At 39.8% G+C, this 22167-nt stretch overlaps 1 protein-coding gene across 2 annotated transcripts in view; it reads left to right on the plus strand.

The window, feature by feature from the left end:
• ARHGAP21 (Rho GTPase activating protein 21) overlaps positions 1-22167 on the plus strand; it is a 103499-nt gene extending 81332 nt beyond the window's left edge. For both annotated transcript variants that reach the window (XM_088533986.1, XM_088533987.1), the window contains 17 exons: positions 5794-5952; positions 6124-6226; positions 6317-6353; positions 6937-7062; positions 7853-8137; positions 9211-9275; positions 9356-9504; positions 11009-11151; positions 11244-11399; positions 11507-11585; positions 12270-12343; positions 12426-12515; positions 14721-14846; positions 15045-15086; positions 15411-15516; positions 17309-17340; positions 19614-22167. In XM_088533986.1, the coding sequence (XP_088390112.1) occupies positions 5794-5952; positions 6124-6226; positions 6317-6353; positions 6937-7062; positions 7853-8137; positions 9211-9275; positions 9356-9504; positions 11009-11151; positions 11244-11399; positions 11507-11585; positions 12270-12343; positions 12426-12515; positions 14721-14846; positions 15045-15086; positions 15411-15516; positions 17309-17340; positions 19614-21323 (3482 nt within the window). In that variant the 3' untranslated portion in view covers positions 21324-22167. The remainder of the gene's footprint in view (positions 1-5793; positions 5953-6123; positions 6227-6316; positions 6354-6936; positions 7063-7852; positions 8138-9210; positions 9276-9355; positions 9505-11008; positions 11152-11243; positions 11400-11506; positions 11586-12269; positions 12344-12425; positions 12516-14720; positions 14847-15044; positions 15087-15410; positions 15517-17308; positions 17341-19613) is intronic.

The raw sequence follows: 22167 nt of genomic DNA on the forward strand, positions 1-22167 counted from the left end.
GGGTTGGGACGAGGCTGGAAGCCTTCGCGGACTGCACTGAGGGACAGGGCTTTGGGACAAGGTTGGGCACCGCCCCAGGGCAAAGCCTGGCTGGGCTGTGAGCCGTGTGGTGGGACGTGTTTGCATGCAGGATAAACCAAGGATACGGCCGGAGGAGAGGGACTGCCTCGTGCAGGGTGTGCTGGCATTACTGGAATATCCTTCAGGAAAAGCAAATAAATAAATAAAAGATTTGTGATCTCTTTAATACAAGTGTGGTGATTTTTTTTGCTTTCTTTTCATAGAATCATAGAATCATAGAATGCTTAGGGTTGGAAGGGACCTCTAGAGATCATCTAGTCCAACCCCCCTGCATACGCAGGGACACCTAAAGCACGTGGCGCAGGACTGCATCCAAGCGGGTTTTGAAGATCTCCAGAGAAGGAGACTCCACAACCTCTCTGGGCAGCCTGTTCCAGTGCTCTGTCACCCTCACTGTTAAGAAATTTTTCCTTAAGTTCCTATGGAATTTTTGATGTTTCAGTTTCCGGCCATTTCCTCTAGTCCTATCAGTGGCCACCACTGAAAAGAGACCATCCCCGTCCTCTGCACTCCCTCCCTTGAGGTATTTATATACACTGATTAGATCCCCTCTCAGCCTTCTCTTCTCCAGGCTGAACAGGCCCAGCTCCCTCAGCCTCTCCTCATAGGGCAGATGTTCCAGGCCCCTGATCATCCTCGTAGCCCTGCGCTGGACTCTCTCCAGCAGCTCCACATCCCTCTTGTACTGTGGAGCCCAGAACTGGACACAGTACTCCAGATGCGGCCTCAGCAGGGCTGAGTAGAGGGGCAGGATCACCTCCCTTGACCTGCTGGAGACGCTCTTCTTAATGCAGCCCAGGATCCCATTGGCCTTTTTGGCCACGAGGGCACACTGCTGCCTCATGGTCAACTTGGCATCCACCATGACACCCAGGTCTTTCTCCGCAGAGCTGCTCTCCAGAAGGTCGGTCCCCAGCCTGTACTGGTGTCTGGGGTTATTCCTCCCCAGGTGCAGGACCTTGCACTTGGCCTGCTTTTCTGCTTGTAAGAAAAGGAAACTGTGATGTAAGATTGATTCAATCTTAAATTGCACCACAGAAGTGAACGGTGTTGATGAGAGCCAATGGATAGAAGATTTTTTTGGTTTTGTTTTGTTTTTAGAGGGTGTGTGTGTGTGTGTGTGTGTTGGGAGTTAGGTTGTAGTGAATGATAGGTAACTTCTATCCCGGTATCTGGAAACCTTTAGATCTGTGCCTCTCTTGAGTGAAAATAATGTTTTTAATGACTATTGTAGCCCTTTGTGCTTTGGACCTGTGAATTCCCTTGGGCCTTCCATAGAAGGCTGATCTATTTACCAAGAGTGAGTAATTCAGGGTTGTAATTCCCCAAGATGGATGAGTAACCAAAATTGCATGGAGTACTGTACTGCACATCTTTAAATACATACCCGATCCAGGAATTCAGACTGCTTTTCAGAAAGCCAGCAAGTAAATTACAGTTAACCTCTTCAGTGTATGTACTTTGCAAAGTTGTAGGTGGATTTTCTTGGGTGCGTAAGTGCATGGCGTTTCATAGTTAGTTCTTCATATCAGAGGTAATTTAAAACCATTTAAAATGTGCATTTCTGTTCAGTTGTTAATTTTTATGATTTAAATCTCTAAATTATATAATAAATTGTCCTCGATTAAATTACAGACTTGTTGAATTTGGCCTTGTAGCCATATGTTCACACTGTCTGTCTAAATCGAATCGTCTCGTTACTGGTGCGAGGGTAACGTGATCCACAACACGCGTGCCAGATACTGCGGTTCCTTCTTGCAACCCGGGGTCTTGCAGGGCTGCCAGCCCCCAGGGACACCCACCTGATCAGTGGCTCTGGCCTCCGGAGGGTGGGTTTTGCAGCCCCTTTCTATCAGCAGAGGAGACAGATGAGGGGGTAAATCCCCGAAGAGCTGCTCCCCAAGGGGAAATCGCCACTCTCACTGCTTGATGATAAAGGGAGCCCAAGCAGACTAGCTTCCCTGGACTGAAGCTAGTCTGTGCAGTCGTTGTCAGTGATTATATGATGTGATCCAGTTAGCTGAGCTTTTCCCTGCGCAGTTACTCAAGCCCAACAGCTTGGCTAGAGCAGGAGCTTCTCGCGGAGCTCGTGTGTGGAGGAAGGCAGCGAGGACAGGCTGCAGGGGAAGAGAACAGGCCTTGCCCAGGCATGCAGCCATGGTGCGAGGAAAGCCAAAGCTCAGCGTGAGGTGAAGCTGGCAAGGGCAGCAAGAAATGAAAAAATAAACACGGAAAACTTGCGCCTCCTGCTGCCTGCCGGGGGGATTTAGTGCCCGTGCGTGCGGGTAAGGCTCACCCACCAACAAGGTATCCCCGGTCTTTGTGCTAACAGAGAGGGTTGGAGGAGGAGAGGAGCTTCCAGTAGTGAATAGGGTTGGTCAGAGATCTCCTGGGAAGCTCAGCCCGTCCAAGTCCCTCGGACTCAGTGAGATGTGTCTGAGGGTGCTAAGAGAGATGGCCAATACCAGCACAAGGGTCCACCTCTCTGTCACCTTTGGAAGGTCATGAGCATGGAGGAGGTCCCGGATAACTGGACAAAGGCAGATGGGGCATCCATCTTTGTAAAGGATAAGGAGGACAATCCAGGGAATACAGGTCAACCAGCTTCATTTCAGTCCTCAGGAAAATCCTGGAGTAAGTCCTCTTGGACTTTGAGAGAAATCCCCCAGAATATTGAGGGAAGAAATAGTTCACCTTTGCTTGGCGCTTGTCCACTTGTAACTGGATCTTTTTCTTGGTTTTGTTTAGCAGATCAAATGTGCATGAAAAGCAGCATCATGCCTTTTGCCAGAGAGCCTCTTTCACTCTGGAGCCCTTGTTGCCTCATTTTCCCATGGTCTGTGTCTTGGATTGTTCCACAGACAATAAACAGAACAGATTGTATTTGTATCCTTTGTACAAATGGAAGCAACTTAGGGCGGTCCTGAAAGCTTCAACCTTTTTTTACAAGCAGGTAGAGGGGATACCAATAACCCTTGAGATCACTAACTGAAAGAGTGTTAGGGAGTGTGGCTTATCTTTGCTGCATTTCACACACCATCATTTCCATTCCATGGAGGGCAGAAAACACCCTCCATGTGCTCTGCAAAGAATTTGGTAGCACAAATACACTCATTAATCAAGGAACCTGAAAACGGTGAGAAGTATCCCAAGCGCTTAGAAGAAAAGTCAAAATTAGGGGATATTTGCAGCTTTTCAGTTGGACATTATCTATGGAGTTTGACAGTGCTCTGGATTAATAAGCACTAATTCATACACTGGGCATCACAGTGTGTTCCGCACGGATTTACAGGAGGCGAAGCCTAGCTAAGCTTCCATCTCTTCATTGCTTGAACAGATTGAACAGGATCATTTTCGTGCTGTGTGCCAATGACATTGGCAATTTCTTTAAAGCGTCTGTATTTCTCAAGCAACTTTTAATTTTGATTCATTTGGGGATTAGATCCACTCTGAACCAAGTAACATCACTCGGTACCTCTGCAAGTTGTCAGGAGCTGATTGGCCTGACTGCTCCTCACTCCCCTCTGCTTAGGTTCCCAATGAAGTGCATATACTCAACATTTTTAGGAATAGAATAATTTTGAAGATGGTATGTCAACAACAATATATAATACAAAAAGAGAACCCCTTGCAGAATGGTTTTGTGCTGTAGATTCTTTAATACCAAAATATCCCCCTCAGCTACCAATAAACAGCTAGAGGTCTGCCCTGAACATGTTTTTAAAAGAAATGACACCATCAGCATTGCTGGATGAACTGAATTGCCATTGCAAATACTTGTATGTATGTACTTTAAAACTTGCTGTACTAAACAAGGAAAAAAAGACAAAAAAAAATAGTGTCATAAGTGAGACTTCTAGGACTTAGAGAAAGTAAGTCTTAATAATTTAGTAAGAAGTGCAGTAAAAGTTGAACTGCTGTTTTCAAGAATTATGAAGAATTTATACTTCCTCAGCCTACTACATTCATTTAAGAAGCATATGCTGTGGGAAATTATGTGTGTTGCCTAACACTTTTGTACTCATAGCTCAAGCAGATTTATTTTAAGTGCTTGCATTTTTGTAACCTTTTGGAGTGGAGCCTGACATTCTGAATTAAGTCTGTAGCATAAATAAGTTAAAGCTGAGAACTTCCAGTTTCCATACTATGCACTAATTAAACCATCTTAAAATTGCTCACTAAGTGGAAATATTCATTAGTCAACATTAATGTCCTTCTCCCAGGATTTGCCGTAGGGAAGCTGAGCAAGTGAGAAAGAAAACAGAACAGTGAGCGGTTGTAGCTTGAAAATTGGAAGTAAAACGGAGACTTCCCCTATTCCCTGGCTGAGGAATACGGAAGAGACCTGTAAATGCTTCTAATGCTTCTAATATATCTCTGTGGATGCAAGTAGAACTTGGAAGTGTTTTAAATAAACTGTACTATCAAGGCTTTGTTATGAATTCTTTGGGTTTCTTTTCATTTTTTTTTAATTTTGTATTTTTAGGTGGCAGCTAGTTTCTTTTTTTTGATACTTTTTAAAATTTAGTTAACCACTCCAGTAGCAACCCCCTGCTTTGTCTGTAAAACCTTTCGATGCTTTAATCCATTCTGTGATGTTTTTTTTTAATTTGCATTGCCAAATTTTCATGGTACGAGCTCTGCCCTCGGCAGAACTGTCAGTGGCTGTTTGAAAAGCACAATGCAGCACATGCAGTTGTGTTCTACAAAGCAAAGAATAAACCTCTGTCTGTGAATGTTCACTGATCTCAATAGGCTTTTCAGAAGCTCTGCATATTACAATTCTTAGCACCTAGAATACATACATATTCATAAAAGCAGTACAGCTCGGCCCATGCTCGTGACTTGATTCTCTCCACCCCTTCTTCTACCATGTGTTAAGGAAAATTATTTTTCCAATACTAGTGTGTTCAAGATGTCAGCTTTTTTCTCAAAATTGGCGACCGTAAATCTTTCAGCTCCTTCCATCTTGTAAGAAAAATTTTAAAAACTAGAAATGCTTGAAGCTTTTTGGAATCTTTCATGATGACCCTTGTGACTGTTGAGACTGTGAGGTGCTGGACATGCATGGTGTGCAGTCGTTTGTATGAACAGTTAGTGGAAGAGATAATTGGTATGTAGCAGTGCTGTCTTTAAAAATATGAATACTTGCTTCCTTATTTGAGTACGTGGGGGTTTGTCAGGATGGATGCTAGATTCCTGTTTTAAATGTGTATGTTATTTACTTGGGATTGTCTTTGTTTTGTAACTTGGCTACATTAATTGAAAACCTTTAAATTGAAGAGTTTCTGGAAGTCCAAATATGCCTGTTTTATCATAGGAGATATTTCTTATCTGTCTCTTGAGTTTAGACTTACTGATATAACAAGTGTTCTTCATATGCACATATACAAACACTCTGTCTCCTTGAAAATCGTAATACAAGAAATTGGTAAGTAATTCTAGCTTCATTCAGGCACTGCAAAATCTGTAATCAGATGTGACCTTTGTCTTTGTGCAATTAGCAGCCTTACAAAATGAAACAGGTTACTGTTTTTTAAAAAAAGTATCTATAACAGTGTGAATTAATTGGGCCCTTGATGTTTGCTTGAAGAACTTGATGTTTAAGACAATTAATCCAATATCCCAATAAAGAGAAGTCCAACAGGTATTTAATTCAGGCATTTAACTAACACATGTACCATGCTAACCTGTTGCGTATTACCTTTGCAGATGAGCCAACTAGCCCTAGTATTGACCACGATATTGCACACATTCCTGCTTCTGCTGTTATTTCTGCATCTGCCTCGCAAGCCCCTGCTGTAACAACCCTTCCCCCCAGCCCCGCGTCTCCCGTCCCGCTGCTCCGTCGGCAGCTTTCACACGACCACGGTAAGCCCTCGTTCCAGTTTTCTTCATGCGACAACTTTTTTCTTTTTCTGAAAAATAACATGCCTTCTGTGGAGAACAGGTGTGAAAAATCTGATCTTTTTATAGCTTAAAATACACTGCAGAAATGTCATTCGGGTTCATATATATTTGATAATTTTGATCTGTTTGTAGAATCCATAAGGCCTAGTGTCCTGGATAGCCAGCCTGCCACAAAAACTGAGAGATCAAAGTCTTATGATGAAGGATTGGATGACTATAGAGAAGAGGGAAAATCGTAAGTTCAGGAAAAAAATCTATTAATTTGCAGATATTTTTGGATGTATTTAAAAGGTTATTTTAAAATCTGTTTTTTTTTTCTCAACAGATCCATTAAGCATGTATCTAGTTTAAAGGGGATCAAGGTAGGTAAATATATGTAAAAATTTTTAAGGATTGTAACTATTACTATGGCATGTTGTATGATTTATAAGTACTGTATTAATCACAAAAAGGGACTTGATTGTCCTGTGTATCAGGTGATTTTTGAAAATAATTTCACTTGATTTTGACTTAATTTAGTTTTAGTTTGTATGTGTGATTGTTTTCTTTTTTCCTTCCTTACCTGGTGCAGTGTGTATCACAAAAGTAAATATGACCCTATGTTTTCGAGGTCCACCATATAGTCCTTAATTTTCCTTTGCTTCAGCCCTATAAACAAAGCATATTTATGATGTGCTTTTGTAAGACAAGAACTTAGTAATGAGAGTCTTAATATTCTGCCATGTCCCAAAATTTTATTGGAATGTGTGAAGTCACAATTAGAAGTTTTACTTTATGGAAACTTTAGTAATCAGATTTTCCAATGAGGTTCTGTGAGGGGATTTTCTCTGAATGAGGCATTAATTTTTAAAATGAAAAGTTAAGCATTCGGACATAAGATTACAGAGAAATGTAGTTAGAGATATGCTGTGGGGGTAATAACGTTCTGTTTTGTTTTGAAATAAGGTCCCAGACAGTCAAAAATCATCAGAAGACTCTGGTTCTCGAAAAGATTCTTCTTCAGAGGTCTTTGGTGATGCCTCCAAGGAAGGATGGCTCCATTTTCGTCAGCTTGTCACAGACAAAGGAAAGGTACCTATTTCTTAATGTCCACCCAGGATAAATACTAAACTGGAGAAAAATTAAGAATAAGATACTAAAGTGTAGGAAATAAATTTTTAAAAGTTTTTTTTTTGTCAGTAAGACTGACAAAGTCTTTGTCAGTAAGACTGACAAATTTGTAGATCTACTTACCAGAAGACTGACCTGGGCAAGTTCCTCGGCCTTTTTCTTGAAGACTGTTTTTGGAACCACTTTAATTTTACATTTCAAAATATCCTTAACGAAAATTTATTTCTAAGGACTAATTAAGTAGAAAGAATCAGTCCCTTGATGACCAGAGTCTTTTTTTCCCCTTTGCTAACAGTGAGAAAAGCTCTCATAGTGATGAGTGTTGCAGTTCAGGTTGACCTTCTGCATATTCACAGACTAAGACATAAGGAGAAACAAGGTCTGAAATTAGACTGTTGTATGGGCATATGCTTGAGTCAAATCAAATTGAAAAGGTTTGGACAAGAGCCCGCTCATTTACTTATTTGCTATGTTTATCCTAATACCTCTGTGAAATTCTGTAGTTATTTGCATTCTCTCTTTCCCACCACTGTCCTGTGTCCTCACACATGTACTGCGTGTTCAGGGTGGGCAGGCTGTGGAGCAACTCCCTACTTTAACAGAGAGCTATTAGTGGATCCTGCTTTTGTACAGTCTTTCCAGTGGTTATTCTTAAGGACAGTTAGGAAAGACGGTTAGTATTTCTGTTGTAAAAAACTGAGAGGAACCATAGGAAATAACTTGTCTCATAAATTGGTTTGTAATTTTTCAGCGAGTTGGTGGAAGCATTCGGCCGTGGAAACAATTGTATGTTGTTCTTCGAGGCCATTCGCTTTATTTGTACAAGGATAAAAAGGAACAAATGACCCCATCTGAAGAAGAGCAACCTATCAGCATCAATGCTTGTTTGATAGACATCTCATACTGTGAAACCAAGAGGAAAAATGTATTTAGGCTCACCACATCAGACTGCGAGTATCTGTTTCAAGCTGAGGACAGAGACAATATGTTAGCATGGATTAAAGCAATACAAGACAACAGCAACTTAAATGATGAGGTAATTGTATAATGCATAGTACAGAAAACATTGTTACTCTCTTTTAATTAAAATCTGATTGTATTTTCTTTTAATTAATACTTCATCAAAAGAAAATTTAATTAAACAATAGATCAAAGTGTGTACTGGAATATGAGTTGAAATATGCAGAAAAGGAGGTAAAAGGCAAGGTAGCTGAATAGATACTTGAAGTTTAAGAAAGCTTGACATCTCAATAATCAGATAACACTTTTAAAATAAATGAATTAATGTTTTGGCTGACTTGTCTGCAACTATACTTGGCACTAAATTGTTTTGTTAAAACTACCTAGTTTTTTAAAAAAAGATATTTGTATTAGAAGCTTGCCTTTTTTTTTTTTTTTTTTTTCCTCCCCCCTTCAGACTGGTTGCAAAACCCAGTACACAGTGGCACAATGTGATTCTTGGTTACTAAAAATAGAACTCAGGAGGATTACTTTGTGGTGAATGCCCATTTATATGATTTAAATGTGAATGCAGTTTACAGGAAGGAAACGTTGCTGTGTCTAACATGTCACTACTTGTACGCTTGAGCCTCTGTATATCTTCAAAGGATTCACATTTCAATGATGAGCAACAGAAGAATGTTTCCATGTCTGTGGTTATGCACAACTGCTCAGTTTTGAAATAATCAGTTAAAGGGAAGTGGATTGATAAATATTTTTAGCCAAGTGGTTAAAAACAAAGTTGAATTAAAAGCTGTTTCAAGTCTATGTATAAAGCTACTCAGTTATATAAATACCATGTGAACATAGGATTACATTTTTCAGAGTGCTGTTTTTTTGACTTGCATATTTTCTATTTAAACTAACTTTCTGCATAACAAGATTTAATCAGATCTTCATTGCTTTGAAAAGAGTCTAAATAGTAGCATTTAATTTGTAACTACTCACAAAAATAATTTTCCTTTTAGTTTTTAAATCGTTCCCAGGTACTGCCCATTAGATTTTAGCTGTACTGAAATGTTCATTTTTGGTATGTTGTTTGTCAATGGGAAGAGTTAACTGGTATTTTTTCAAAACAGATTGTTAAGTCGATCTCTATTCATTTTATAGGATACTGGTGTCACTAGCAGAGATCTAATTAGCAGAAGGATTAAAGAATACAGTACAATGATGAGGTAGGTAAATTATTTGCTGCCAGCAGTTTTTGTGCACTTGTTACATAGCTTCCTTTTACTGAATTAATATTTCATTTCAGTTCTTCAAGCAGCAAAACAGAGCCGTCTCCCAAAACACCTCGTCAGAGTCTAAGCATCAGGCAGACTCTGCTTGGAGCAAAAACAGAGCAGAGGACACAGAGCCCCCATTCTCCCAAGGATGAATCTGAAAGAAAGGTTCTCGCTAAAGGTTGGTTTGCTGTGTGTACCTCTGGAGTTCCTTAGAGCCCCGCATAAGGCCACTGAGATGTCTTATCTGGCTTCTCCAAACTTGTGAATATGCTCATGCAAAGAAGGATTGATTCCTTTAAGCTGCAGCTGTAATCAATCACTCAGTTTTTTACCTCCACTTAGTTGTTACCTTTGACGTAGTTCAGGTCTTCTCAGATCACTGAAGTTCTTTTTATTCTAGTAATCTTTCAGGAAGGTTTAGGCATTTTTTTCAGATTCGTGTGGTGTTTAACAGTACCAGAGTACTTGTAATAAGCTTCTCATAACCAGGGTTTCTACAAGTTTTGAAATATTTTTATATGTAATTTATACTGTTGTCTCCATCTGACTTGGAAATAAATAGGTAAATTCTTTTAAATTTGCTGTTAAGAAAGCAAAATTTTCTAGTGGAGCTTTTTCAAACTTGAGAAGGGCGTTTTGATCTTTGTGTTTAAAAGGCAGAAGTGAGTTTTTCTAGCTCACAGTTAGTGCCTGCTGAACTCTAAAATACATGAGCCTGAAAGTCTGATGAGCTAGGACTGTAAACTTTAACCAGTAACTGCTCTCCATGACATAGTCACAAGCTGTTTTTTTTTTTTTTAATAATGTGTAAATTTTTGCTGCACATGATCAGACTGCTTGTAAAGGTATTACACACAAATTCAGACAACTGGCTGAACAGCCACTTTAGAAAAATTTAGTCTTGAATTTAAGCTGTGTGTAAACTCTGTTTTATGTTACTAACCTTCCTTTACTCCTGCTGTGCTACAGATTACTGTGCAACTAAATTGCAATGTTTAAAGGATGCTAAGTAGATTTCAAGTGTACTGAAAGAACATTTCCAGAATTGTTTTGAATAAGAAGGCAGTAATGTATTAAGAGATTTATAATGAATGAGAACTATAATTTGTTATAGGAATCGTATAGTGAAGGTAAATAGAGCAGCTGAACTTTTATCTGATTCAGGGTAAATAATATTTTTAAAGGTCTGAGTTGTGTTTGGGATAATTTAGGAGTGACTGAAATCTGTTAATTACTGCAAGACTAAGTAGGTCTCCATAACATAATGTTTTGGTGTGGCTGCACTATTTCATTGCTGTTCTGCATGGCAGAATGTAATTCAAGGGAGGCTTTATCTTGCTTTCTTAAAAGTTGATTTGCATTTTTTTTTTTAATATAATGTATATATACCTTTAGTCTTTGAACGATGAAATTCTGCAATGGCATCCACCTGCACACTTCCCTATCTCTGTGGTACTCTGTGGTTTGAGTATGTCCAGACATACTTTTGAATTACATAAGAAGAGAAAAAAAAAGTGGTGTTTCAGACAGTAGACAGATGGTTAGTGAGTTATTGTGGGCCAATAGAAGAGGTAAAAATATGCAATAGGTTATTTTATCTTCTTCACTCTGTTCACAATAGTTTGTGTGACTTAAATGCTCTTTTATTTCTTTTTTATTCCCTTGCATTCTTTATCGAAAAGATGAGACGAGCCCACCAAAGGACAAGGGAACGTGGAGAAAAGGCATTCCAGGGATCATGTGGAAGCCGTTTGAAAAGAAGCCGTCTCCTATGGGAACGTTCGGAGTCAGGCTTGACGACTGTCCCGCGGCTCATACTAATAAAGTAGGAAAAGCTCTTTTTTTTTTCCATTGTGATTTTTAAATACTTTTTGCATAAATTACTTAAATAACATATATAAATATTTTTTTCTTCAGTATATTCCCCTGATTGTTGACATATGCTGCAAACTGGTTGAAGAGAGAGGTCTTGAGTACACAGGTATTTACAGGGTTCCTGGAAATAATGCTGCCATCTCAAGTATGCAGGAAGAACTCAACAAAGGAATGACTGACATTGATGTTCATGATGATGTAAGTCTTTGATCACAGCATTTCCATTTGGAACTCCCCAGATCTCCTGGTTATGTTATGATTATAGAAATATAAAGCGTGTCTGTCCCTTTCTTCTAAATGTGTAGAAATGGCGAGACTTGAATGTAATAAGCAGTTTGCTGAAATCCTTCTTCAGAAAGCTCCCAGAACCCCTTTTCACCAATGGTAAGTTGTTTCCACCATCATTTTGCCTTTAGGAACTGTTGTATCTTTAGGATGATTCCACAGAGTGTACAGTGAAATCATCAGAACTGTATGACGGATGTCCTCTCTTTTTCTTAAGGAACAGGGAGTTGTGATGATTATAGAACTTACAGAACTTAAGAATAAGACTGGTAAAATTTCCTAACTGTGAAAGAATTACAAAGCAGTTCTTCTTTTGCTTTTTTTAAATTATTGTTAAGTACCTTATGTTGTTTCTAGAGGAATTTAAAAAAAAAAAAAAAAAAGAAAGGTTGAGTGGTAACTTCGATTATAAGAAGTGATCAGATTCGTATTGAATGTATTCATATAGAAGTTTTAGTGGACAAATGAGCAAAGTCAGAATTTGACTTGTGTGCTTCTTAAAGCATATTTCTTTTATAGCATTACTTTTCATATTTACAATTGAGTAGCTAGTTACAGCTATTTCATTCAGTGAGCGAATGATAATACCAGCTTTTGGAATTGGAATAAAATAGATTTTTTCACTATTTACAAAGAAATTGTTCTTGTGTGTTTTTTTTTAACTATTGCAATATTAAATGAAAGCTGTTTTTTTTTTTTTCTACTTCCATCATACTATATTGTATACAGGTATACTTTTACAGGTCACATCCATATATTAATTTAACATTACTGTTTTAACAGACAAATATGCAGATTTCATAGATGCTAATAGAAAGGAAGATCCTGTTGAACGTCTCAAAACACTGAAGAGACTGGTAAGGTGACATCAGGTGTGTTGCAGGTACATCACAAAACTGTCATTAAATGTTTAATATTCTAAGTTACTGTTTATTTCAGATTCATGATTTACCCGAACATCACTATGAAACTCTCAAGTTTCTTTCTGCACATCTGAAGACAGTAGCAGAGAATTCAGAAAAGAACAAGGTATCAGAGACATACCATAATGTATTTTGTTTTTCTTCATTTATTAAAACCATTTTTAACACAGGATTATTTCTAGTGAGTAAGCCCATATTTTATTATTGTAAATTGTAAAATTAAGGTCTTTTGTATGTAGAGAAGATCTTTGAATTGGACTAAGGACTCTTTCAAAATATATCCAAATTTAGTGTGAATAAAGTTGGAATTTAGAGTAGTACTGCTTCTTGTGGGAATAACTGCTTATGTCCTATATTTGCCCTAAGCCTGTAAACTTCATATAATCCAACTAGAAACCAATATGAGTGTGCTTGGGCAGGGATTTAAAATAGTTTAAGCAAACAGTTTTTATTAATATAGTGCAAATTTTCTGTGTAAGGCCTAGAGGAATGGTATGCATGTTGTCTGTTAATAGTTGGCTTTGAAGATGAAAAGAAGTATGTATCTGGTAATACCCTTCTAAAAATTTAATTAGTTCTTTATCGCGCAGAACTCTGTAAAATACATTTTCAGTTCTTACTTTTACTGGGTTTTACTGGGTTCTTAGGACCTTTTTGAGTGAAGAGTAACTTAGGCAACCTTCTAAATCTTGTTATCAAAGGCCAAGCTAGCTTTGTGTGAGGCCTGGTTTCCTGGACACATTAGTGTTTTGGGTTTTTCTGTTCTTTTGTGTGTTTTTTTTTTTTTTTTTTTTTTTTAAGACTAGCACTTGCTGTAATTACTTAAATATTTAATAACCTGGTAAATGCTGATCTCTTAAAGAGAGATAATAATGGTGTAAAGGGTAATGATCTGTTAATTAACACAACTGAGGATAATCTCTTGTCATTTCTATAAACTGAGGAAAGAGTCTGAGTTAATCTGCATTAACTGCTTTCTTGCATGCTGTTAATTTACCTTGAATGCGAATAATGATACTATCTTTTTCATAGTTGGGTAGGTGTACTCAAAGGTGTACTCAAAGCTACATGGTATCGGTGTGGTTATAAATATGTAATGATACAGGTGAAAGTTGATGTGATTGATGCTATTGAAAACTTAGATGAGGTTATAGCAAACTTTAAGACTTAAATCATCCAAAAGATGAGAAAATGCCTTTGTTCAGATAAATGCAGTGGGTACCTACATCAGTTGTACAAATAATACCCTTTAGTTAATACATTTAAATTTTATTTATTATTTAAATTTTTATTTAGATCACATTTTGAGTGTAATTATAGTCCACATTATAATGTAATGATAATATATGCTATTTTAAGTGCGACATCTAAAGCAAGCCTTTAACATTTTAGATATTCAGTGTACTGTATCAATATTGTTTAAATAGCATTAATAGTGTAGAATATGTAAGAACAGATGAATTAAGTTATATTTTAATTGGATGAGTAGTCCAAGTCCACAGTCCAGGGTTAGGACTGGAGTCTTTCTGCTTGCAGTGTTGTTCTAATAAGAATGAGGCTGTTACCTCCTGTTGATTACTGCTCTATTCCATGTCACAACAGGAAGAGTAAACTGTTAGTCAAATAAGTAAGCAGAAGTAGAAGATAAAAGTGTTTTGCCGCTTTCTTCTTGAAAATTGACAGAGATGTAGTTTAAAAAATAAACAAAGTGGATGATTAATGTGGCTGACGGGGCTGGATAACTCCGAGTCTATCTTGTGAATAGATTTGTAGCGTGTGTGATGTTGGTTGCTGCCGCCTCCTCCAGAGTAAACGTGAGCTGAATGAGCTCTTTGTCGCTAGACAAAATAGTGTCTGATTAGTAGGTCAGTTTTTTCGTGTGTCATGTAAACATTTTCAGATTAAAACCTGGGAAACTTCCAGTGCCTTTTTTTGAAGTGTCTTAAAACATCAGTGTTTCTAAATAAAACAGAAATAGAGTCCCTACATCAAAGATAAAAAAAAAAAAAAAAAACCCTCCCACTCAAAAGTATGCAGAATGTGTGCGAGTGCTTTAGTCTAGACTTTTCTGTGCTTGCCATGTCTTTCCTTATGATGTTTAATTTTGAACTGTAGAAAAGTTGCATGCTTTTAGTTCAGCTGTGTATAGAAGAGTTGTAAGGTAGTGTAACATCCTACCTAATTTGTAGTGCTTTTTAAAAAATCTTTTCTTTATCCTTGTTTAAAATGATTCTCAAATGTAATGCTATTATATTAACATATTGCACTCTCCTATTGTAAATGGGTGATGTGGAAATTTTTCATTTCTTAGATGGAGCCAAGAAACTTGGCAATAGTTTTTGGTCCAACACTCGTGAGGACGTCTGATGATAACATGACACACATGGTTACGCACATGCCAGACCAATACAAAATTGTAGAAACACTCATTCAAAAAGTAAGTGGATGCATTTCATTATTTAAAAAGTCAGATCATATGCAGACAGACCAGCTTTCTCTCACTGAGCCAGTTTGGCTCTGGTATTTGTCCTTGGAATTCAAGCTTATCATTTTTACTGATGTCCATGTTTGTTTGTTCCCCCTTTGGGTTTTGCGTTTCCTGTGGGGTTTTCACCTTTTTTATTTTAAATTGTAGCATGACTGGTTTTTCACAGAAGACGATGCTGAAGAACCTCTTGTAAGTATTGTGGCATAAATATCTGTGATTTAAAATTATCTTAGCTTAGAATCTGCTTCTGCTCTTTCTAGAATTTTTTTTTTATTTCTTCTTATATCATTGTATGGTTTACTCTTCAGAGCACCTTTTTACCTCTCCATTCCTTGCAGTAATGAATTTTTTAGAAGGACATGTATTTGTTTTTAAAATGTAAAGCAATGTGGGAAAACTAGAACTCACAAGGAAAATGTCCTCAGGTGAATAATGCAATTTTCTAAATGCTGTTAAATCATAATGAGCTATTTATGAAACGATGACGAAGAGATCTTTGTTTATTAACTATAGACAGCAGTTCAGGAGGAAAACACTGTAGAATCTCAGCCAGTGCCAAACATAGATCATTTACTCACCAACATTGGAAGGACGGGAGTATCTCCTGGAGACGTATCAGGTAACTCTTGCCTGGACAGTGTTAGTCCATAGGCTAGAATAGCCTACTCTCAACTCACTGTAACTTTCTATTTTCTTTTACTAATAAATTGCCTTTCTCTTTTCTAAAAAGATCATTAATACACTGTAAAAACTTGAAATGTTGATAATCTTGCATGATATAAACTGGAAAACTTTGTCGTCTAGCAGGAGTATAATCATTGAAAGATGAAGCTCGCACATACTATTTTATTTATTCACAGTAACCCATCCAATCATCATCGTGAGGTGAAGCAGAAATGCTGCTGCAAAGTGGTTTGTTGTGATGGCAGAAAGATTGATCTTCGGTGTTCTAATATTGCTCCTTCCCAGTGTTAGGAATGCAACAACAAAAAATAAAAAATAGTTATGTTTTCTTGTCAAGTGGTGGACACTTTAATAAATAAATTGCAGTATGTCTATACTAAAGCTGATTTCCTTCTGTTTATGACTGCCATCCTCTTGTGTGGCTAAGGACAAGCGCTGCAGGCTCTTTTTTGGTGACTTTTCCCCCCCTTCCCTTCACTGTATTCTTGCACTAACCGAGCATGTTATATCCCACAAATGTTACCCCTCCGTCTCCAGCTTTTGTTTCAGTTTTCCGAGGGTTGTTCAGCACTTACTGAAACAGTCACTCTATGCTGATGTTGCCACAGGCGAAGTGGGAGGAGTCTATCACACGGTGATGTCACTAGTGGATTCTGTGATGTCACTGGTGGACAGCTGGAACTGTAGGAAGAAGGAGGACTGTTGCCCACACTGTAGCTGCCTTGTCTGCAGAAACCCCCGTTTCTTGTAAATGGAAAGAAAAAAAAAAGTTGATCTGTGCTGTAAATTTTCTTTTAAGAGTATTTTAAACAGATCAATGCTACTTTTTAAAAGTTTTTCTGCTGTTTCTTGTTATCTCTGAAGCAGACCCTGAGGAGAAATAGCATGGTATGGTCTACCAGTCTTTCTAGTCATAAAGCATTGGCCATGTGTCCAAAGGGGTGTGGCAGGGGGCTCGGCTCGTTCTTCCTAGGGAGAATGTCCCTAGAGGTGGAAAACATCCAAGTTCATATTTTCTAGTCACTGCGCTAGCCCCTTCCTACCCCCTTTCTAACTGTATAATCTTGGGTTTTGCGAGACAGTGAAACTATGGTGTCCATTTTTCATTTCATAATAGCGCTTGTTATGGAAAAGTACAAAACTGGTAGCTGCTGAAATCTAGCCATTTTGAAAATAAAATTTTACCTATGCATAGACAGAGGTGAAGAGAGATGTAAAATTGGGGTTTAGCACACCAAATATAACTGAATTCAAATTTCTGAAGTGTCACAAAAAGAATATTAACTGCAAGAACCGTGATTTGTACTTAGGGCAGCCAACAGTACCAAGACATTCAATTTTGCTTTGTGTATCCTGAGTCTCAGGAGAGTACGCAGTACAATCCTGAAAAGGTCTCTCAGCTGCGGTTTTGCAGGGGCTGTATTCCTAAAACATTGAATAAACATTAGTATTTCTGTTTTGTTTTTTATTTAGAAGAACAGGGCTCCTTTGCCATTCCTATCATTGAGCTGGTTCTGCCTACAATTCACAGCATCCTTTCATGGCGGTGGCTTTCTGTGGTGCAGCTTGCATCTTTGTGAGCTCTGACTATCCACTCTGTTCTGGTTTTATTTGCTTCACATTTTGTTCTGTGCTTGTCTTTTTCCATAAGTCCAGCATTGTTTGTAGCAAATAAATAAATAAAATAAAACTTTGCACAGAACTAAGTGGATTTTTTTTTTCCACAGATTCAGCTACTAGTGACTCAGCAAAATCTAAGGTAAGTGTTCTTGTGAATTTATATAGTTATAAACCTTTCTATGTTTATATAAACCTTTGAAATCTGTTGGGTATTTACTGGCTTGATTAAACTAATTGCTTATATGTAAGTGTTGAGTAGGGCTGCACAGAATTATTTTAAAGAAGAGGAAATACTGTTTTCTCATGGATTAATGTTGAAGCGCCATGCTGGAAGATTCTCACTAGGTTGCAGTTTGTTGCCTCTTCCAGGGCAGTCAGCTGCAGACGTAGCAGCAACCATGAGCCAGACCCCTCTAACTACGAACCCTCCATCTCCTCCTCGAATCTCATGCAGCAGAGGAGAATGGATATAGTTTGTTCCTCTCTATTTTGGACATGCTGGGCAGTATTTATGTATTTCACTGGATAAGGTCTATGTAGTTTAGCATTTTCTCCTTCAGAAGGTGATAGCTCCTCCTCTTACAGGAAGGTAAGGAGTGTGATTGAAGACTGCCATGCTAAATCTCCTTAGAAAGTCTTCCTGGGCTTGGTGGAATAACCTCCTAGGAAGGGAGTAAGACTGGAACTTCGGGCGATGGTTCAGTCCCTGATGTCCAGGAGATCTTCAAAACCCGCCTGGATGCAGCCCTGCGCCACGTGCTCTAGGTGACCCTGCGTGTGCAGGGGGGTTGGACTGGATGATCTCTAGAGGTCCCTTCCAACCTTCAGCATTCTGTGCTTCTGTGTAAGGGCAGGTTTCTCACGCGGCCATCGGGCGGATCTCGGTGCCCTTGGCCGTGCTCACGCAGCTGCACGTGGCAGAGCAGGGGCAGGCAGGTCCCCAGGCAGCAGCCTCTGTCCTGCCCAGCGGGGATCCCCTGCAGCAACACAAGGCCCCGAGGGACTCCCAGCTGGCTGCATTGCTGCATATCCCTTCTGGCAGGAAGGATTCGATCCTTCGTGTTCCCCTTCCCAGGAAAAACTCTCCCGAGTTTGCCCATCTTTCTTTTTGTATTATTTTCCTCCTGTTTAACCCTGCCAGGGTTAAATTGCCAATCCTGGCAATTTTGACCATTTCCAAGACCTTTAAAAACGAATTTGTGAGGAGCTATCAATTCAGAAAGAAATGTGCACTTAGAAGTTGTTGTTAGTAATAGGCACCCCAACAGCAGGAGTTCAGTGTTGTGTGGGGCTGGGATTCTGTATTTACAGACTGTGGCAGCATTTTGCTGGACAGGATCCAAATAATGATGATTAGAGTGAATGATCGTTCCCTTTATCTTTAAGCTTGTTCTCTGACAAGGTGCCCAATCAGTACATGGTCCTTTCAGTGACCACGTGCCATTTGATGGCAATCCTCTGCAGTGCTGCACAGTAGCAAATGACTGGGATTCCCAGGGTTTTTGAGCGTAACCGCTTGGCTGCTGGTCTGGCTCTTCCTTTCCTTAGGTCAGAGATGTAGCTGGGTTAGCTGAAACCTCAGCTGCTGCTGTTGATCCCTAGAAGCTAAGGAAGATGTCAGTCCTGCTGTGCCAAAGGGCTCTTCTGTGCATAGCCTTGCTGTGCTCGTTCCTTGAATGTCTGCAATGTGCAGAATGCCCTGGTGAGCGCGTGGGTCCCGCCACAGCCCTCCCGTTTTTGAAAAATAATAGCAAAGGTGCAGGGAGCAGGGAAGCACGTGGCTTTGAGGTGGCCACGCACGTGTCGTCAGTGTAGGGAGAGTGTTTTTAGTGAAGTTTACAAAATAACTGGGAATAATTGGGCCATTTTTTGCTTCTGTGTTCTGGGTGCAGACTACTACTTGCTTTGGAAGGAATCTGTTTATTTCTGCCTTTTTTTTTTTTTTTTTTTTTTGCAATTGTAGCTAAATTGGGGATTTGTATAGCTTTGTGTTGATGATGTTTAGTGTGTATGGTGTTCAAACTTGGATAACCTGAAAGATGAAAAACAGCAAAAAAAAAATGCTTGGAGATGTTAGTCTTTTTCACCCAGGCAAGAGGAGAAACCAAAGCTGCGCTCCTCATCTGTCCAGCAGTTGCCATTGCAAACTGATCTTGAAAAGGTCTTGCCTTAAAAGAGTCTGCCCTGTTAACCAGTCAAAACCCAAGTATCTCCATGTAAAAAAGAAAGTTTTTGTCACCTCGGAGGGACTCAGCTCAGGTGAAGAGTAGAAGTCACAGGATACAGATTGATTAGTAAGACATATTTCCTGAATAAAGGCATCCTTCTCTGAATATGTATTTAAAAAGTCTCAGACTAATGCATGTGTTTTTGCATTTTCTAACCAGTCATTATTCTTCTTTTTTGAAACAGGGTTCTTGGGGTTCTGGAAAGGATCAGTATAGCAAGGAACTGCTCGTGTCCTCCATTTTTGCAGCAGCTAGCCGCAAGCGGAAAAAAACAAAAGAGAAACCACAACCAAGCAGCTCAGAAGATGAGTTGGATAATGTGTTTTTCAAGAAAGAGCTTGCAGAGCAGTCCCGTGGTGATGCAGCAAAAGAGGACACAGCTAAAGGGGAATATGAGAGAGAGAGAGACACGGGGAGAAAACAGAGGATGTTTATCCTGAAGGAAAAAGAGAACAGCAGTAAAAAAGATGTGAATGTTGTGAAGGATGAAAAGAAGTTGTTGAAGAAGGAAAGTATCCTGGCACAGGAGCCTTCACTGCCTTACCATGAAAAACACCCCAAATTGCCGGATCTCGGCTGTGGGCAAACCGTGCAGAGGAACAACCCCAAGCTGCCTGGCTCACAGTCGTCTTCCCAGGTCGAGGAGACAGTGTCCGACTCTGGCACTATGCTCAGTACTTCTTCCCAGGCTTCCCAGCACAGATACTCTTGCAAAAAAGTAGCCAGCCCTGAAATTAAACACGAGTTTTTAGCAGCTGATGTCAGTTCCATCACTTCAGATTATTCAACTACTTCATCTACTATCTATCTGACTGGCTTAGATGCCACTATGCTGAGCCCTGAGGTGCAGTCCGTGACAGAAAGCAAGGGAGAAGATGCTGATGATGAAAGGAGTGAGTTGATCAGCGAGGGGCGTCCTGTGGAGACAGACAGCGAAAACGATTTCCCTGTCTTTGCTGCAAGTGCTGCTGCTGAGAGGCTGTCCAAGGCGAAGGGTTCGGAAGCGGTGAAGACGAGTCGGAGGAACTCGGAAGAGAGCGAAGTAAGTTGTACTGAGGGGAGTTCAACACCAAAGCTGGAGAGCCGCAGGCTTTTCAGCTCCCACAAACTCATCGAATGCGATACGCTGTCGAGGAGGAAGTCTGCGCGGCACAAAACGGACAGCGAGGGGTCGGGGGACGCGAAGAGCGACAAGGACTTGCCCGCTGTGACCAGAATGTTTGACATAATGAAGAAAGGAAGATCAACGAGCAGTTTAGCCACATCAGCCAGGGGTGAGGCTGATAAGCAAGAACCTACCTGGAGACTTAAAATTACAGATAGGTTAAAGCTGCGACTCAAATCATCTGCGGATGATATGTTTGGAGTTGGGAATCAAAAATCCAACTCTGCAGAGACGACAAAGAGAAAAAACATCAGGCGAAGGCACACACTGGGAGGACAGAGGGATTTCGCTGAAATAAGCGTCCTGAATGCTTGGAAAGCTCAAGATCCAAGTCAAGGTAAAGAGAGGGAGTCTGAGCTTTCCGCTGTGAATCGGTTGAAGCCAAAATGCCCGGCCCAAGACCTGTCCATCTCGGAGTGGCTGGCGCGGGAGCGCCTCCGCACTAGCACCACTGACCTTCCCGCGGGCGAGGCCGGCAAGGCCAGGCTGGACAACAGCGACGCCGCGGAGGCTGCCAGGGCAGAGGCGCCGCCGAGCGCGGAGCCGCGCGCGGGCGACGGCGGCTCCTGCAGCAGCCTCACCCTGACGGGCCGAGCGGCGCCGGAGCAGGTGAACGGCGACAGTTACCAGAACATGAACAAGAGCAACTTCAGCCCCGCCGTCGATGCCCATCCTCACAAACTGTCCGGCACCCAAGTGGTTCGATCCCGGTTCTACCAGTACCTTTGAGATGGGGAGATGTGTCCACTACAGCAATTCATTAACTTACTGTTACACTTCCCAGTAACTGTGTGTGTATGTGTGTGTGTGTGTACATATATATATATATATATATATTTTCCTGTACTGTTGTTGTTATGCAGCCTTCATTTGGGCTGGTTTCATCGATGTGCACTGTGGAACTGTCTTCACGGTGCATTACCACAGCCAGAAGAACACTAAAGTTAAAGTATATATATATATTTTAAGAAAAAGTATATTTGATGGCTGCATACAAATGTTGAACGAAGCATCTGATGCAACATGCTGTGTAGTGTATACATGGGTTTACGACTGAGAGTTGGCCTGGCATTAGTATGCAGAAAAATTGTTCTTTTGGTTTAGTCACTAACAAGTGCCTCATCATAAATTCATTTGGTTTGTTAGGGTGCCATATTGTTAAATTAGAGAAACTTATTACAAACAAATGAATGCATTTTACTGTTAATGAGTTTCATTACATTTTACAAATGTTAACACAGGTGGCTGCAGAGCTTCCATTCCTTAGGCATTCCAGTAAATCTCGGAGTTTTATATTTCCAATTTTAATACAGATTTTGAGTTTTATGTGACTTGAATTTTTAATCTTTCTGTAAAATAAGTAACTTAAATGTACATATTACACGTGTATCTTTTCTTCAGATACCAGATTTGATATAAATGTTGTAACATAGGCGTGTAGATAGTGGATACTGGATGGAACTGGTTTCTTTTATTGAGAATATAATTCTGCATGAAGACCTAATGAATCCAAACCTGTATCATGCCTGTGTGCATACCCACTTAAACACTGGAAATAAAATTGTTTTGGTGA

The sequence above is a fragment of the Tinamus guttatus genome, unplaced genomic scaffold (assembly GCF_059628265.1).
Source record: "Tinamus guttatus ecotype Peru unplaced genomic scaffold, ASM5962826v1 Tinamus_guttatus_pri_ptg000530l, whole genome shotgun sequence".
Lineage (NCBI taxonomy): Eukaryota > Metazoa > Chordata > Aves > Tinamiformes > Tinamidae > Tinamus > Tinamus guttatus.